The 17,500-nt window shown below is 40.8% G+C and overlaps 2 protein-coding genes across 3 annotated transcripts in view; one reads left to right on the top strand and one right to left on the bottom strand.

Moving 5' to 3' along the window:
- Positions 1 to 294: 294 nt before the first annotated feature.
- LOC147169193 (protein CutA homolog) lies at positions 295 to 2,700 on the bottom strand. Of its 2 annotated transcripts, none has more exons than XM_086082748.1 (7): positions 2,616 to 2,700; positions 1,868 to 1,943; positions 1,529 to 1,647; positions 1,204 to 1,263; positions 806 to 851; positions 670 to 719; positions 295 to 590 (listed from the first exon to the last, which is right to left on the bottom strand). In XM_086082748.1, the coding sequence occupies exons 2-7, from the start codon at positions 1,928 to 1,930 to the stop codon at positions 491 to 493; spliced, it is 438 nt and encodes a 145-aa protein (XP_085938874.1). In that variant the 5' UTR covers positions 1,931 to 1,943; positions 2,616 to 2,700; the 3' UTR covers positions 295 to 490. The 2 variants fall into 2 exon arrangements, with proteins under 2 accessions (XP_085938874.1, XP_085938873.1); XM_086082747.1 differs by having other exon boundaries at positions 1,529 to 1,677; positions 2,616 to 2,692.
- A 10,699-nt stretch (positions 2,701 to 13,399) lies between these two features.
- cacng2b (calcium channel, voltage-dependent, gamma subunit 2b) overlaps positions 13,400 to 17,500 on the top strand; it is a 43,241-nt gene continuing 39,140 nt past the window's right edge. Inside the window, exon 1 of the mRNA XM_086082176.1 lies at positions 13,400 to 13,737. Within this exon, the coding sequence (XP_085938302.1) occupies positions 13,527 to 13,737 (211 nt within the window). The 5' untranslated portion in view covers positions 13,400 to 13,526. The remainder of the gene's footprint in view (positions 13,738 to 17,500) is intronic.

Genomic DNA, 17,500 nt, shown 5'->3' with positions numbered 1-17,500 from the left:
ATCATTTATGCTCTTTGGACTGTACATTATGAAATGTGTTTCATTTTTTTTTTTAAATGTACAAATAGCATCTAGCCGCCATTTTGTTACCATATCTTCACCTTCCTAAAACAATGGTCAAAATTTTTTTTTTAAGAAAACATGAAAAACGGAACCAAATACTGATTATAGGAATAATTTCATTTCAGGTGTTGGAAGTGATCCGTTGAACTAACGATGTAGCTAATTTTAGCAGAGGGCAGCTAGCATCCTGAGAAGTTTATGGCAAAAAACGTGAAAATGTGACATAGGCCATTATTCTAAGAGGGTGATGATATTTATTGGTACAAAATTAAATCACAATGGCCGCTCGGTATTTCTGTGAACTCGGCCGAAACAAACGACTGACAACACCGCCGAAGCACCAACATGTAAACTTCCCACATATGAACTAAAGCCAGTTATCATTATTATATTTTTTTACAGTATTTAGTACAATAATCACCCATCCTCATTCAGGCACAATGTCGGCGATCCACTTGAGGTACGGCGGGTTGCCCTGGTCGATGGGCAGGCTGATGACTTCGGCCACCTCGTACGGGTGGTTCTTCCTGGAAGTGGCGTCAAACGGCACAACGGCTCAATCAGCATGGAGTCTGATTGACACCGGGACGCCAATCGACCTCTTACCGGACATAATCGGTGAGAGCGGGAACCTTGGAGCTTCTGGTCTTGATCATCTAAACGAGGTGAAAATGCACATCAAATATCTCAAGTGCTTTTTTTTTAAAGGTGCGATTTGTGCACTTTTGAAAGTCGCACCTACCAGCAGAACCTCCCTGTCCTCATGGATGGCCCCCTGCCATTCATACCTGGTCATTAATAACATCAAACGTAAGAATTGTGGCAGTGATTCTCAAACTTTTGACACCAAATAAAAAAGACTTAGTTGATCAAGTACCACCATCAAAACCAACATTGAACTACAGGATTGCATCGTGCCGCAAAGTTTAATATAATTGTACTGTACTTAAGAAGTGATTTTTTTTTCATTTACCACTAGAGGGAGCCATATACCACACTTTGAGAGTCACTCAAATCAAATGATCAACTATAGATCTTTTCAAAATGGATCAAAAACAGTGTGACATTGATAAAAGGGCAATCAGTGACCCTCACTTTTGTGTGTGCGTGTGCGTGCGTGCGTGCGTGTGTGACACCTACACGGACGTGACGGCGGGCACAATGTTGACGCAGGCGGCCAGCTTCTGTTGCACGATGCCTCTGTGAGACAAACAAAAAACAACACAAATTAATACCATATATAAATAAGCAAAGGTCACTATTTTATTGTTGATCAAAATCAATTCATCCAGACTTTTTTTTTTAATTTTATTTGAATTTTATTGTGGCTGTTCATTTTGGGATGTGCAAACTGGACACCACCACCACAAATCTCAAATAAAAACACCTCATCTGTGGTTGAAAGTGAAAACATCTGTCCACGCTGCGAACGACACAATAGGATGATAATAGTGAGCAAGACAACCTGGCCAAGTCTTTGGCCACCGCGTTGTTGGGGCAGGTGACGAAGGCGGCCGAGTGCGCGCCCGACGTGTACGTCTCGGAAGCCATGGAGAACGCCCTCGGTCCGATGCTTCTCAGCAGCTGGAACATAAACGCGCACAGCGGCACCGTCTGACCAGGAAGAGGAGGAAATTTGGTCACATGACGAAAAGGATTAAAGAGCACACAAGCCTTCTAATGCGAGCTAATAGAAGATGCAAGCTTTTTTCCAAAAATAGTTACCAAAATCCAATTAATACACATCGCTATAGAGGTCATATGGATTATGGTAACATCATCACGAAGCTTAATACATACTAACCAGAAGCCAACCTCGGCAAGATCCACTTTGCAGCGCCTCAACGTTAGGAAGTCCAATACGCATGCCCCAAACACGCCTGGTAAGGAAAGAACACAAGCACATTTTGTTACCACAACAACTTGACACAAAAATGCACCGTCAACCACACAAAAAAAAACTATATTTATTTTACAAAAACGCATTCTTTTAATCTAAAAAATGTAATAGCTTGCCATTAAAAACACTGAATTTGCCCTTCTTTTTTTTTTTTACATTTGGTCACACAGAAATGCAACATTTGGCTAGTCCAACATGTGATTGATAGCATTTTCACCACGGAAATGTATTAGCTGTTTACCATTAAAGTTGAAAACATTATATGTGGTTAATATTTGACTACAGAAATTCCTAATTTTGCCATTATAACGCTTGATTTGGCCATCAAATTATTAATTTGGGGACAGAAATTCAATTGCTTGCCATTTAGGCCGCATTAGACCAGTATTGTTTGACTTGAAAACATTCCATTCCTGCGAAGTCGTTTAAAAAATTATCTTGAAAGGCATTTTAATAACACTCAAAATGCCGTGTTGTGAATTTTGCTTCAACATTTGCCACTCTTCCTCTCGCTCCTTTGTCTCAATGAGCAGTTAGCGATTATTAGCCGCTCGCGCTACTAAAGGGCTATGATGGACCGTAAATTAAGAATATATGAATGTCATAATCGCAGATAAAAACTCGATATTTGGTTGTGTTCCTGTCAACTTACCTACTGTTGACAACTACCAGTACCAGCGAGCGTCGGCACTACTGCCGTAAAGTGTGGCAACTGTCGTCGAGCAGACAGAAACCGTCACTGTGAGATATTTAAAAATAACCGCGACGTTTCTAATGTTTATGTGAAAATACAATATTTGTAATTAATATGAGAATATCAATCTTCAAACTATTTTATTTTTTTATATCTAAGGGTAATTCGCGATGGTCAAAATTTACGACATTTTCCCACGTATGATGAGTTGACTTGAACATGCAAAACTTTATTTAAAAAGCCAATGGTAAAAAACAAAAACATTTACTTTAGTATCGATATCATTATTCAATTTATTTATTACTAAAGGTCCCCTTGAAAAATCTTGTACAATTGATTCAAGAAAACAAAAAAACAAAAAAAATTGCATTAATAATTATCTCTGAATAATTCTATTTTTCCAGAATTGTATTCCTATGTAACTGCATAAAATGCACAGCACTGTAATTGCAAATGAGCAAATTTACGTTTTATAGTGGAATATTCTTATTCCGTATTGTGTGAGTTATTTAAAAAAAAAAAGAGTTGCATTGCATTTCCTAGAAATGATGAATAATGAAAATATTTAATATACTTCACTGTTCGGTCATTACAAAGAATAATAGTAATACATTACTAAAGTCTTAAAATAAATCTATCTCGGGAAACCCAAATCTAAAATGTAAAATATAACAAAACATTATTTGATTATAAAAAAAAGAGGATTATTATTTTTTAAATGAAAAATATTGATTATATTATGTGTATACTGTATTGGTTTTTATTTTATTTTAACTGAACCGAGCCGTCACGATCATTATTGAACATGCAATGACAGTAATGACCACTGAGTGGCGGCATTTCGGCACTTGTCTGAGGGAATTGGTTGGAGCTTGATGCCCATCAGCTTCTTTAACACACACACACACACACACACACACACACACACACACACACACACACACACACACACACACACACACACACACACACACACACACACACACACACACACACACAACACGCACTGATTTATGGCACGTGCGCAGCCACTCTGTTTGATAACATTCCCTTTAACTCCTTCACACTCCTCTCATCGCCTCCATCTTGAATTGAGTGTGTCACAATCACGCACGCACGCACGCACGCACGCAAAAAGATTTACTTTGGTGCACGGATGCACATCAAGACGCGAAAAGACACATAAGCGGCTGTTTTTTTTTTTTTGCAATGATGGCGTCGGTGAGAGGAGGAGAAGATGCACGGCGCGGGGGTGGGGGGGGGGTTACTTGTTCCCATGGAAACTGTGCAGTCAGCACATCTGTACGTCCTCCCTCGTCGGCATCCCGTGGCCTCTCGCCGCCACAGCTGGACGTGACACGCGCACGCGTATGCCGCGTTGCCATGGTGAGCGCGAGGCCCCTCCACCCATTGCGCGCGTAAGCAAACATGGGCTCTTTACTGTTTTATGAGCAGATTTGGTCCTCTTCTCTTGCCTCTCTCTCTCTCTCTCTCTCTCCCTCTGCCTGTCCATCAGCTCTTCCTCCTCCTCCTCTTCCTCCCCCCAAGCATGAGGAGAATCAATATGTTTTCAATTTGCGGCAGCGTCGTCCTCCTCTGCATTCTAATCAGGCCGCGCCGCCGGCCCTTTAAGTGCGCGCCGCGTGGCAGAGGACATCGACGCCGACTGCGGCGTCCCCACTTTCGTGCCCCCACCCTTGCCTCCCCTTCCTCTGTTTTAGAAGGTGGCGCTCCGCAGTGTTGTTTCATCCTGAAGTGTTGGAAGGCCGCCGGGGAACTTGTTGCTTCTTTTTTTTTTTTTTTTTTTAAATCTAATTCGCAGCCAAATTCATTCTTTGGTCTCATTCGGGGGGGGGGGGGGGGGGTGATGTGATGATTTACTTGCTCATGAAGCAAACATCTGCGAGTGACACTTCAATGGAACGATATTCAAAAGCGGCAAGTCTTGATGTTAAACTTGTGAATGAGTCCGAGTCCATTCCAGGCCGAAATAGTCGAGCATCAATTAAGTTCCGGGTGCTCATGTCGCCCCCCCCCGTCAGTCATTCAAAAGCAATTTTCTCTCTGATGTCACTGATGTCAAGGGTTCCCTGTTATCATCGTGTTGCACCTCGGGGGGGGATCTTGTTGGTGCCCCCCTTGTAGATGGGCCCAGAGATAAGACGAGCCCCACCGCCGTAAAGTTCTGGAGGAAACGTCCCTGCGAGGATTACAATTATCTGCAGCAATTAGCGACGGCGCCTCCCTCCGCTTAGCTATTCATGAAAATGCACACCGCCGCGCTCATTAGCTCTCTGACCTCAGGTCATGACCCGGAGAATCGCCGGGAAAGGAAGAAGACAAGGATTAAAAAGAAGGGAGGACGGACGGACAGAGGGACAAAAGTTTCAAGCGTATTACAGGGGTGGTTTGTTGCCTAGCAACGTGGAATTCAAGACACATTTGAAGAGGACGAAAAAGTCCACGTGAAGATGCGCTTCAAACGTATATTGTCTTTGACGTTTGCAAAACGCGAGTCATTGAAGATATTTACAGAAATGCAGACTATATGTTTGTTGAAGACTTTGATATTTACAAAAAACTGATGCCAAATTTGCATGTGATATTGATGACAACTCTATGTCTTTGATTTTCAGTCAAACGTTACGTTTGTTGAAGTTGAAACCGATCATCTACAAACGTGTACATGAGATGACTTCAAGGTGAAGTTAGGTTTTAGTTGAGTTTTTGTTGAAGACCTTTTAAACTAATAGAAATTAGTTCAAATTAATTTTTGACATTTATAGCCGTCAATGGCAGCGAATAGACTAAAAAAAAAAAAAAAAAGAGGAAAAGATTATTAAAAATTTGGGCCGTCAGGTGATTAAAATTTGAATCGCAATTAATCGCATGACTTTACTAGTTAACTCACAATTAATCACACATTTTATATCTGTTCTAAATGTACAATAAAAAAATCTAGCTTTTCATACTATTGTTAACAAAAGAGGGAAACATTTTTAAACTAATAGAAATTGTTCAAATGTATTTTTGACATTTTTAGCCGTCAATGGCAGCGAATAGACTAAAAAAAAAAAAGAAAAAAAGAAAAGATTATTAAAAATTTGGGCCGTCAGGTGATTAAAATTTGAATCGCAATTAATCGCATGACTTTACTAGTTAACTCACAATTAATCACACATTTTATATCTGTTCTAAATGTACAATAAAAAAATCTAGCTTTTCATACTATTGTTAACAAAAGAGGGAAACATTTTTAAACTAATAGAAATTGTTCAAATGTATTATTGACATTTTTAGCCGTCAATGGCAGCGAATAGACTAAAAAAAAAAAAAAAAAGAAGAAAAGATTATTAAAAATTTGGGCCGTCAGGTGATTAAAATTTGAATCGCAATTAATCGCATGACTTTACTAGTTAACTCACAATTAATCACACATTTTATATCTGTTCTAAATGTACAATAAAAAAATCTAGCTTTTCATACTATTGTTAACAAAAGAGGGAAACATTTTTAAACTAATAGAAATTGTTCAAATGTATTTTTGACGTTTTTAGCCGTCAATGGCAGCGAATAGACTAAAAAAAAAAAAAAGAAGAAAAGATTATTAAAAATTTGGGCCGTCAGGTGATTACAATTTGAATCGCAATTAATCGCATGACTTTACTAGTTAACTCACAATTAATCACACATTTTATATCTGTTCTAAATGTACAATAAAAAAATCTAGCTTTTCATACTATTGTTAACAAAAGAGGGAAACATTTTTAAACTAATAGAAATTGTTCAAATGTATTTTTGACGTTTTTAGCCGTCAATGGCAGCGAATGAATTCAAAAAAGATTATTAAAATTTTTGGGCGTCAGGTGATTACAATTTTAATCACAATTAATCGCACGACTTTACTAGTTAACTCACAATTAATCACACATTTTATATCTGTTCTAAATGTACAATAAAAAAATCTAGCTTTTCATACTATTGTTAACAAAAGAGGGAAACATTTTTAAACTAATAGAAATTGTTCAAATGTATTTTTGACGTTTTTAGCCGTCAATGGCAGCGAATGAATTCAAAAAAGATTATTAAAGTTTTTGGGCGTCAGGTGATTACAATTTTAATCACAATTAATCGCACGACTTTACTAGTTAACTCACAATTAATCACACATTTTATATCTGTTCTAAATATACAATAAAAAAATCTAGCTTTTTATACTATTGTTAACAAAAGAGGGAAACATTTTTAAACTAATAGAAATTGTTCAAATGTATTTTTGACGTTTTTAGCCGTCAATGGCAGCGAATAGACTAAAAAAAAAGAAAAAAAGAAGAAAAGATTATTAAAAATTTGGGCCGTCAGGTGATTAAAATTTGAATCGCAATTAATCGCATGACTTTACTAGTTAACTCACAATTAATCACACATTTTATATCTGTTCTAAATGTACAATAAAAAAATCTAGCTTTTCATACTATTGTTAACAAAAGAGGGAAACATTTTTAAACTAATAGAAATTGTTCAAATGTATTTTTGACATTTTTAGCCGTCAATGGCAGTGAATGAATTCAAAAAAGATTATTAACATTTTTGGGCGTCAGGTGATTACAATTTTAATCACAATTAATCGCACGACTTTACTAGTTAACTCACAATTAATCACACATTTTATATCTGTTCTAAATGTACAATAAAAAAATCTAGCTTTTCATACTATTGTTAACAAAAGAGGGAAACATTTTTAAACTAATAGAAATTGTTCAAATGTATTTTTGACATTTTTAGCCGTCAATGGCAGTGAATGAATTCAAAAAAGATTATTAACATTTTTGGGCGTCAGGTGATTACAATTTTAATCACAATTAATCGCACGACTTTGCTAGTTAACTCACGATTAATCACAAATGTTATATCAGTTCTAAATGTACAACAAAAAAGTCCAGCTTTTCATACTCTTGTTAACAAAAGAGGGGGGAAAAAAGTTAAACTAACAGAAATAGTTCAAATGTATTTTTTTGTAAATTGCACAATGTGTACATATTGGACCGTTTTTATGCATGAAGTCACATTTTAAAGTGGCTAACGTAAATTGCTAACATGACCGCAGTCCCTCCATTAGCGTTATGGATATTTGCATTCGTCCCCGAGACCTCAATCAAATTCCATTACCGGGTAGCTCCGTCCGTCATCATCCATCACGCCGCTGACTGGCTTAATATTGTTTGCGTGCGTTACCCGAGTCAACAATCTTCCTGCTTTTTTGACCTTCAGACGCTAACGCAACAACAAGCTTTGACGCAGCGCCGGCTGCCATGATGGAAGGCTTTTTTTTCCCAGCCTCTGCGTCCACGCAGGAAAAAAAGTGGCGAGATGAGGACGAGGAGGAGGATCAGGAGGAGAATTTTAAACATGTCCTTTAGACCCCAGAGGAGGAAGAGGAGGGAGCTGCTTCTTCGTCGCCACTTCAGCCGCCACCTTTCCATATTCATCATTCTACAAAAAAACGACACTTTAGCCTTAGCGGTAGCTAGCGCCAATTGGGATGACCTCAACTGGGATTATTGATGGTGCAATATCATAATAAATCGGCGTAACACTCGCAAAGATGGCCAAAAGGGCGATCTTCCCACATTTTGTGTTTGCAATTATTACTTACGACACAAATAAATACACAATGTTTTCGTAACGATCAAGCCGCTCAATTCTGAACCAAGCTTTAACATGATTGCCAAAAACAACCCTAATCCTGAACCAAACTCCAGGCCTAATCCTAAAGTGAACTCTAACACGTACCCCAGCCCTATACGGCTAAATTAAATTTAAAAAAAAGGGGGGGGGGTCAATGTAGCTAAAATTGCTAGCAAGATTTAAGTGTAGCCTCACTTGACTTCACGTTGGCCAAAAATGCTAAGTTTTGGTAGCACGATTTAGCAATGGAAGTTACTTGTAAGTGCTCACCAAATGATTGAATTATTTGTGACTTATGACTCGCACCATCTGATTGATTGGTTTTCTTTGGCCGCGAAAACCAACCGGCTTTTGGTTCAATCCAAAGCAACTAACCTGGCAAAACGTTTGACGTTGAACCCTCAAGTCGTATATAGTACAAGCGCGCGATAGTCTGGGCGGGCGTGTGGGACGCCAGCTGCTGCAGTTTGAACGCCGGCCGCCTCTCCGGGCTAAAAGAGGACCGTGTAGCTATTGAAGCCCAAAAAGCTGTGTAGGTTGCGCGCTAGCCTTTGTAGCACGCCGCGTAGCCCACAGCTAACGGCTAACGTTGCGTGTATGTGTGAGTGTACGTGTGTGTGTGTGTGTGGGGGAGGTCAACTCGCAGCCTCGTCACAGCGCGTCCACTCAGACAAATGCTAAATACTTCATTTGTATATTTAACAGATGCTCACGGAATACTTTAAATTTAATATGTTGTTAATAAAAATGTACACTGCCGAAACGCTCTAAATTGTGTTGACGAGTCATGACATTGTTGTGATATTACAAAAAGAGGTTAGGTTTGATCAAGAGTAAATTGTTGCAAAATTAAAAAAAAAAAAATGTTTTTGATGCTTTACTTTTTTCTTCTGTTGTATTCTTTGTTTAACCTAATGTAGGGGTGGACAATTTGCTACTTTAAATACGGACACTATATGTGCACATGCAAATACATGCACTTCATATATTTCATTTTTCATCATACAATTTTCAATGCATGTAAAAGTTTCACTATCCTAACAAAGGGTTTGAAGGGAGTACACCCCCCCCCCCCCCCCCAGTGCAAAGGTCTCTCGCATAAAAAATGATCATTCAGGGACGGCACAAAACTGCATTCTAAAAACAGTTGGGTCAAAAATAACCCAAATATGGATCAAAACTGGACCGATCCACTTTCTGGGTTGTTTTATACAAAATGACCCAATTTTTTGACCCAAATAAAGGATCTGACCAATATTTATGAGTTGTTTTACGCTGAAAGACACAATTCTTGACTCAAAGTTGAAAAGTTGGGTCAAATCGACCCAAGTAGAGGATCCGTCCATTTTTGACCCATAGTTATTTTAGTTATTACTGTTTTTAAGAGTGTGTTAAACAAGAAACCAACATTAAGTGCAAGAATTTATTTTGCACATTAAAAAAAATAAAAATAAAAATAAAAATGAACAGATAAATCGACTCACTCAAAATTTCAATATTATTGAGGTAATATATTCGTTCTGCCTATTTTTCCAAATCCGCCCAAAAATGATTGGCTTACTGACTGACCCAATGTAAGGTGCAACTATGACATGTCAGACATCTAGTGGTGAATGATGATATTACAGCTTCAAACTATAGTTGGCCCCTGCATAGTCACAATTGGGCACCCACAAATTTCCGGATTATTATCTTCTATTCAGCATTTTTTTTCCTTCCAGATTTTGGATTTTTTTTTCAATAGATGGATGGATGGATGGATGGATAGAGAGAGAGAGAGAGAGAGAGAGAGGGGGAGAGAGAGGGAGAGAGAGAGAGGGAGAGAGAGAGGGAGAGAGAGGGAGAGAGAGGGAGAGAGAGAGAGAGAGGGAAAGAGAGAGAAAGGGAGAGAGAGGGAGAGAGAGAGAGAGAGAGGGAGAGAGAGAGAGAGAGAGAGAGAGAGAGGGAGAGAGAGGGAGAGAGAGAGGGGGAGGGAGAGAGAGAGAGAGAGGGAGGGAGGGAGGGAGGGAGGGAGGGAGGGAGGGAGGGAGAGAGAGAGAGAGAGAGAGAGAGAGAGAGAGAGAGAGAGAGAGAGAGAGAGAGAGAGAGAGAGAGAGAGAGAGAGAGAGAGAGAGAGAGAGAGAGAGAGAGAGAGATGGATGGGAGAGATAGATGGATGGGAGAAATTGTGGAATTCGAATTGAAAATCTGCGCCAGCACGAAAGTGAACCCAAAGTGTGTCCGTTGCATGCAGGCCAGCCAGTCGGACGCATCAACGTGAAAGCAACACAAAGCCCGGCGAAAGCAACAACAAGCGCCGCACCCGCAAGCCATTAGCATGCGCCCTCATGTGTGGCACAATGTGAGCAGGGAACATACAAAAGTGTGTGCAGCGTAGTGTGTAGTGCGGTGTAATGTAGCGTCGCTGCGGGCCAGCCAGCCACAGCTCGCCACACTGCGCCTGCACTGCACGGCTTTGTGTGTGTCACGTGACCACACCGGCGACCAATTACGGGGCCAAAGACGCGCCGGGATGGGAGCTGTCCGTTTCAGCACCGCGAGGAGGCGGCCGGGGAACATGAGAAGATGAGTGAGTGAGTACGGGGGCCAAAAAAGGGGGCTTTTGGTACTCCTCGTAAGATGGAACCGTTGAGTGGCACGTCTACGCTTGGTACCCCAATGGAAATGCGCTCATCACCAATCAAGCCACTATGACGTGTCAAGTGCTATCCCCGTTAGCTACCTTACCACTATCATAAATAGAAGGGTGCCAAAAAGTGGCTCTGTTTTTTTTTTTTGTACTGTTCACAACCACAACGGAACTGCACAAAAATATCAATACTGTTCTTGGTACCCCAACGGTCCAGCTCACCCCTTTAGGTACCATAGCAATGTGAGGGGCGTCAAAAAAGCGCCATGGGATCAATCAGTTATTTTGGTCATCGTAACGACACAAAATGGCAAATTCACTATAGGTGATCACTTATTTTGGTCCTTCACATAAACGATGGCACAAAAAAATGTGCTTGCATGGGAACACCAACAGAAAAGGTGCCAAAATGTGGTAGGGTACGCGGGAAAAAGCGGCAATGTTAATTCAACACATACAGAGTTAAATTTAACACTTCAAAAATGTCTATATTTATCCACACTAAAAGAACACTTTTGAAAGTGTTTTTTTTTTTTTTTTTTTTTTTTTTTTTTATACAATGAGCTGGAGTTTAAACAACTCTGATGGTAGTTGAAATATAACACTGGTCAGTGTTGTTAAAATATCATTGCAGTGTGTGGGAAATAATTGGGAGTTTAATTGGACACTGTTGTATTTCTTTCTCAATTATTATTTTTTAAATTCCTTTCGGACGCATCATTTCATCGATCACATCATTTGCAACATTAACATCCGAAAAAAGGGCTGATGGGTTGTAGGGTTACTCTCTACCAGAGTTAAATATTTAGTTAATATTAACATTTTTGGTGTTAATAAAAGCAACTCGTTTTGAAGTACAGCACGAGATGGTGTCACATTTTAACACTCTCGTGTTGTGTAAAACGAACACTAACCAGTGTTGACTAGTTTTAAATTTCAACTACCATTAGAGTTGTTTTAACTCCATCTCAGTGTAAAAAAAAAACTTTCATAAATGTTGTTTGAACTATATTTAGTGTGGACCAATGTAGACACTTTTGAAGTGTTACGTTTCGTCGGGTGTTGAAATAACACTGGCAATTTTTTTGCTGTGTACTAAAAATGTGACTTTTTACCATTTGTTCTAAACAAATCTTTTTTGATAAAAAAATAATAATAATACTGTTATTATTTTAATATGTTTATTATTATTTAATGAATTGTGAACAACAACTAAGATGCCAGTAAATGTGACAAAATGTTATTTTAGATGCGCTGAACTGTTGAAGAAGACATTTTAATTTATGAACCGCCAGCCTCCTCTTCTTTGCTTGTGTGGATTTTTTTTTTTTCATCCTCGGCTTCTAAGCATCCTCCTCCTCCTCCTCCTCCTCCTCCTCCTCCTCCTCCTCTTCTTCTTCTTCTTCTTCTCCTCTCTGCTCCGGCGAGAAGACGAGCCAGAAAGCCGCGGGTTGACGTGTCGCTGGAGCGAGCTCAAACAAAAATAATCATTTTTATTATTTTTTTTTTCAATCAAAAAGCTGGAGTGAAAAGACGCCGGATGATTGTCACCGGGACGCGCCGTCGTGCGGTGACCGACAGAGGAGCTTCTGGATGCGGCAAGGCTCGCGCGTCGTCCCGCTAACCCTCCACCATCGCCTCCTCCTCCGCCGCCGCCTCCTCCTCCTCCTCATCGGCCGCCTCCGCGCTCCGTCGGCCGGCTGCATGAGCGCCGATTCCCGGCCAGCTCTCCGGCTGGATGCGCCCCTCCAGGAGCCCGCATGGAAACCGGGGACCAGAATTTTAGGAGGAAGGCCAAGCAACTAAGCAGGCTGCGCTTTGATCTGCATCTTCTTCAGCTTCGTCTTTTCTTGGATGGATTATTTTGACATGTGGTGAGGGGCGTCCATGGTGGGCTTCTTTTCAAAATGGCAGTTTTTGCACCCGTAGAGTTCTATAGCATATCATGATTTAAGGTGGTATTACTATTTTGGGGGTCATTTTTTGGGGGGGGGCGTCAAAAGTGACGAGTGGTCGCAGGCTGATGTTGAGGTTGCCCGTTTTCCAGAACCGTTTTTGTCGGTCCATGTGCAAGCTCGTAAAGTTTCTACTGTGTGTGTGTGTGTGTGTGTGTGTGTTCTAGATTGGCTTAGTTTTGCATCCAAAAAAAGAGGCCCCGATCTTGTTTTTGGGGGTCTGGCCTTCGCAGGGCTTCCAAAGTAGGCCTCCCTCCTGAGGGATCAACTTTTTTTTTTTTAGGTCGCTCACTTGTTCCACTTTGGCGTCTCTTTGACCGCCCCCCCCCCCCTAAAATCCCCCCGCCCCCGTCCCCTTTTCAAGGGTCCCTCTTATTTCTTACCTGGTCGGCGACCCCCCACCCAAAACCAACCATACGATTTCCCCCGAGCTCCCCTAATTCCCCCGCCCCCCCCGCGGCCCCCCGCTACCGCCGCCCTCCCGCCGCCGCTGCCCACCCCCCCTTTTCCGAGCTGGCGTGGCGACGCAAACTCACAAATATTTACTTCCTGTACGTGAAGAGGAAAGGGGGCCCCCCCTTCGTGGAATGCGGCAACATGGGCGTGTTTGACCGCGGGGTTCAGATGCTGCTGACCACGGTGGGGGCCTTCGCCGCCTTCAGCCTCATGACCATCGCCGTGGGAACGGACTACTGGCTGTACTCGCGCGGCGTCTGCAAGATCAAGAGCAACAACGAGAACGAGACCAGCAAGAAGAACGAGGAGGTGATGACGCACTCGGGCCTCTGGAGGACCTGCTGCCTGGAAGGTGAGACACAAAACGCACCCCCGGCCGCGGGGCCGATGCATCTTAGGTTGCCGCACCACATCAAAGACACTTGGGAGGCTTTGGTGAGACGTCAAAGACTGTATGAGGGCTGCAGTTGGGCCTAACATACACGTTTGGGTAATATCAAAGAGACTTTATAGGGTTTTGATGTGCCTAACTTGAGTTTTTGCCAAAAAAATGTAAGGAATTTGGACACGTTTGGGTTCTATCAAAGACTTGTAAGGATTTTTGATGAGCACAAAATGCATTTTGTAAACACCAAAGACAATCGAATGGCTTACATGTGCCTAACACAACTTTGGGTGACATCAAAGACACGTCCAGGTTTTTGATGGGTGACATCAAAGACACGTCCAGGTTTTTGATGGGCCCAAGATGAGTTTTTGTTAACACCAAAGACAACTTTAGGGCTCCCGTGGGCCTGGGACACAATTATGGGTCACATCAAAGACACCTCAGGAGGTTCTGACGTGTCCAATACGAGGTTTTTGTAAACGTCAAAGACAATTAAAGGGCTCCCATGGGCCTAACGTAAGTTTGGGCGCCCTCAAAGACACGTTAAGAGTTTTGCTGAGCCCAACAAAACTTTTCGTGTTTGTAAATATCAAAGACATTTTAGAGGAATTAAGGGGGATAGCATATTTGTTTCTTTACTTGATATAACCAAAGATACTTTAGGGTCTTACGTAACCGGTATTCAGGTTTTCTTAAATGTATTAAAAAAAACAATTTGGAGTGTTAATTCAAATTTTTGTAAACATCGCCTTTGATGTTTAAAAAAAATTAGAGGCTGTGATAACATGAATAACAAACCTAACACACGTTTTGGTACACATCAAAGATAATGTGTAAACAACAAAAAATTCAGTTTGACATCAGCATGCCAAACATGTTTTTGAAACATCAAAGACAATTTTGAGTCGTTCCTAATGTACACGTTTTGGCAAACAAGACATTTTAGAGATACAACGAGTCTCACAAACAGATTTTTGTATACATCAAAGACAATTTAGAGGCTACCTGAACCTAACAATTTTTGGAAACAACAAAAGAAAATTCAGCACCAAACATGACATTACGTGTTTTTGAAAACATCAAAGTCAATGTCACGATGTGTCTTAACATTTGGCTTTGGAACCGTCAAAAACAATCTTGGCATGTTGACATCCAAGATCATTTTGTCTCGGTTGTACATTGCAAACATGTTTGCGTCAACTCGAAACACAATCGAGATTATCCGAGTACTTCGTGTAAATTGTAAACATCAAAGCGAGTTTAAAAGATGTAATGGTTTATTTGAATTTTTTTTCCGGTTCTTTTTTTTTTGTGAGTTTTGATTTCCAATCGCGCCGGTCGACAGTTACTTGCCGTCATCTTGTCGTCAGCCTTCTGGTTGGCTACGTGATGTCACGTGATTTGCAGAGATCGGAAAAATTATTGACATTCTCTACTTGAGCAAAAGTTCAATTACTTGTGTAAAAAAAAAGTACTCACCCGAATAAATACTCAAGTAAAAGTACAAAAGAACGGGGCTCTGAAATGTACTTGATGATAGATATGAAAAGATATTAAGCTCATGGAGCAAAAATGGGGATACGTCGTCGGCCAATTGGAACTCTCTGATTCGATCAAGTTCAAATGATCCTCATCGTTTCGGGTTGTTGTAATCTCGCCAATTGCACGTCATGTGATCGCCTGTCGGCGAGCCAATCACAAGCCGGGATGCAGGGGCGCCATATGATTGACATTGACGCTGCTTTTTATTATTCCAGGTCAAGTATTTTAATCGTTTTCATGCATTTAAAAACAAAAAGTAACGACCTTGTTTTGAAAATTGATCAGGTACGCACGTTAAAATGTTTTCAATCTCAATTTTTGTAAAAGTTCAAGACACCGGGCGGGGCTCCATTTTCATTCTGCGTAAATCCCGCGTCACGTGACGTATCGTCGCGCGGCGCACGTTTGACCCGATGTTGCTCACTTCGCAGACGAGGTCGGCCGGCAGAGATTGCGAAGGTTCAATCGCGGCCAATCAAAGACGCTCCTTTCATTCCCTTTAAAGGGGCGGGAATGCGAGTCGCCCGCTAGCATCTCGAAACGGCGGAAGCACGTCTGAAATTCAGTTTCTATGCATCTTTTGTAAACATGAAAAAAAGATGAAGAATCATTCATGACTCTACGTTTTTGTTTTGATTCTTGGCAATTTACTCTTTGATACATTTACATCTTCTGCAAATATGAAAGAGTTGTCCAAATACTTAACATCGTTTTTTTTGTGTAATCATCAAAGACAACGTTAGTCTTCAGTCAAGACTTTTTTTTGTTCTGATAATGGATGAAAGTTTTGTTGGTGTGTTTTTTTAAAAAGTATGATTTCGGTCCCGAGGTTTTTTGTCAACGTCAAAGCCATTTCGAACCTCACTAAACGTAGGGATTTGTAAAAAAATGAAAGACGTTTTACTCATTAGGGCTCCTTTTTTGTAAATATTGATGACATATCTTCTGCTCACTAACTTTTGTACACAAAACATTGACATCTTTTGTAAACCACAAAGACAAAGTGGTCTTTTGTAAACAAAACCGTCTTCAATACGGCACAGCTCCATTTTCTAAACATAAAACAAATGTTTTAAGACAACTCATTAAGACAAGTCATTAACACCCACCCAAAAATGTTTGCAATTGATCTACAGAAAACGAAAAAAAAACCCCGAAATTTGCAAAAGCAGACCTGCGCGGGTTCATCGTCCACCTCCATTTGTTGTAAACATCAAAGACGAGACACATTTAACAGCAGAAGCTCCATTTCGCACATGATAAATATTCCCGCACTCGCGCTAATGAAGTCGAGCAACGCCATTGAGTGTGACGGAGCTTCCCGTGACGGATTTGTCCGTGATGAATCTGTCCACGGGACGCAAGTCTGGTTCCGAGGCGCCGGGGCCCGGCGGGCCCCCCCCGAGGGCTCGCGGGCCGTGACAGGTGGAGCTCAGCGGGGCTTTAAGTGCCGCCATTAATCTCCATCACGCCGCCGCCGTGCGTGCGTGCGTGACAGCAGATATGTTTCTGGGAACGAGATGTGAGCGCGGGTGCGTGTGCGTGTTCATCGTTTTTCTTACAGAGGACATCTGAAGCCGGTGAACCCCGCAAGGTTAAACTCTTTTTAAGCTGTGGAGACGCACCACAATGTTTTTTATGCCTTTTTTTTTCCTTTTCTTTTTTTTCAACCGTTTTTTAATGCAAAAATAAATAAATAGACTAGATAGAATATGCCATATGCATTTTGATGTTTAGGGATTTGTGGGAATGTGTAAAAAAAAAAAAAAAATTATTGGAGAGGATGATATATGATAACTGTACCATTTTTAATTCAAATGTATCATTTATAATTCTATGGTGGGGTGGATACAGTCCAAATTGCTAAATGTATTTATTAATTTTATATTTAAATAAAGTAGGCTACTTCCATTTTTATGAAGAATGACAGACCAGACCAAATCTGAGGTGCGGACGAAAAAGTCAAAATATCTAAAAACATAATGCCATGTGTTGGTTAGCAAGTTTCTGAGGTTGGCTAGCAATGCTAGCACTTCCTGGTTTACGAGGAAAGACCTGGTAGGAAAAAAAAAACAATCAGACCACACCAAATTCGGTAACCAGGTTTGTGGAGGGTTCCATAAGACAACCGAACTGTATCAAGTTTCATTCTTCATTAGCATTAGCAGGCCACTTCATGAAACAA

Source organism: Leptonotus elevatus, chromosome 8, assembly GCF_054856555.1.
Source record: "Leptonotus elevatus isolate MCC_2025b chromosome 8, RoL_Lele_1.0, whole genome shotgun sequence".
NCBI lineage: Eukaryota > Metazoa > Chordata > Actinopteri > Syngnathiformes > Syngnathidae > Leptonotus > Leptonotus elevatus.
The sequence above is the reverse complement of the archived record's forward strand: the minus strand, read 5'-3'. Positions and strand labels throughout refer to the sequence as shown.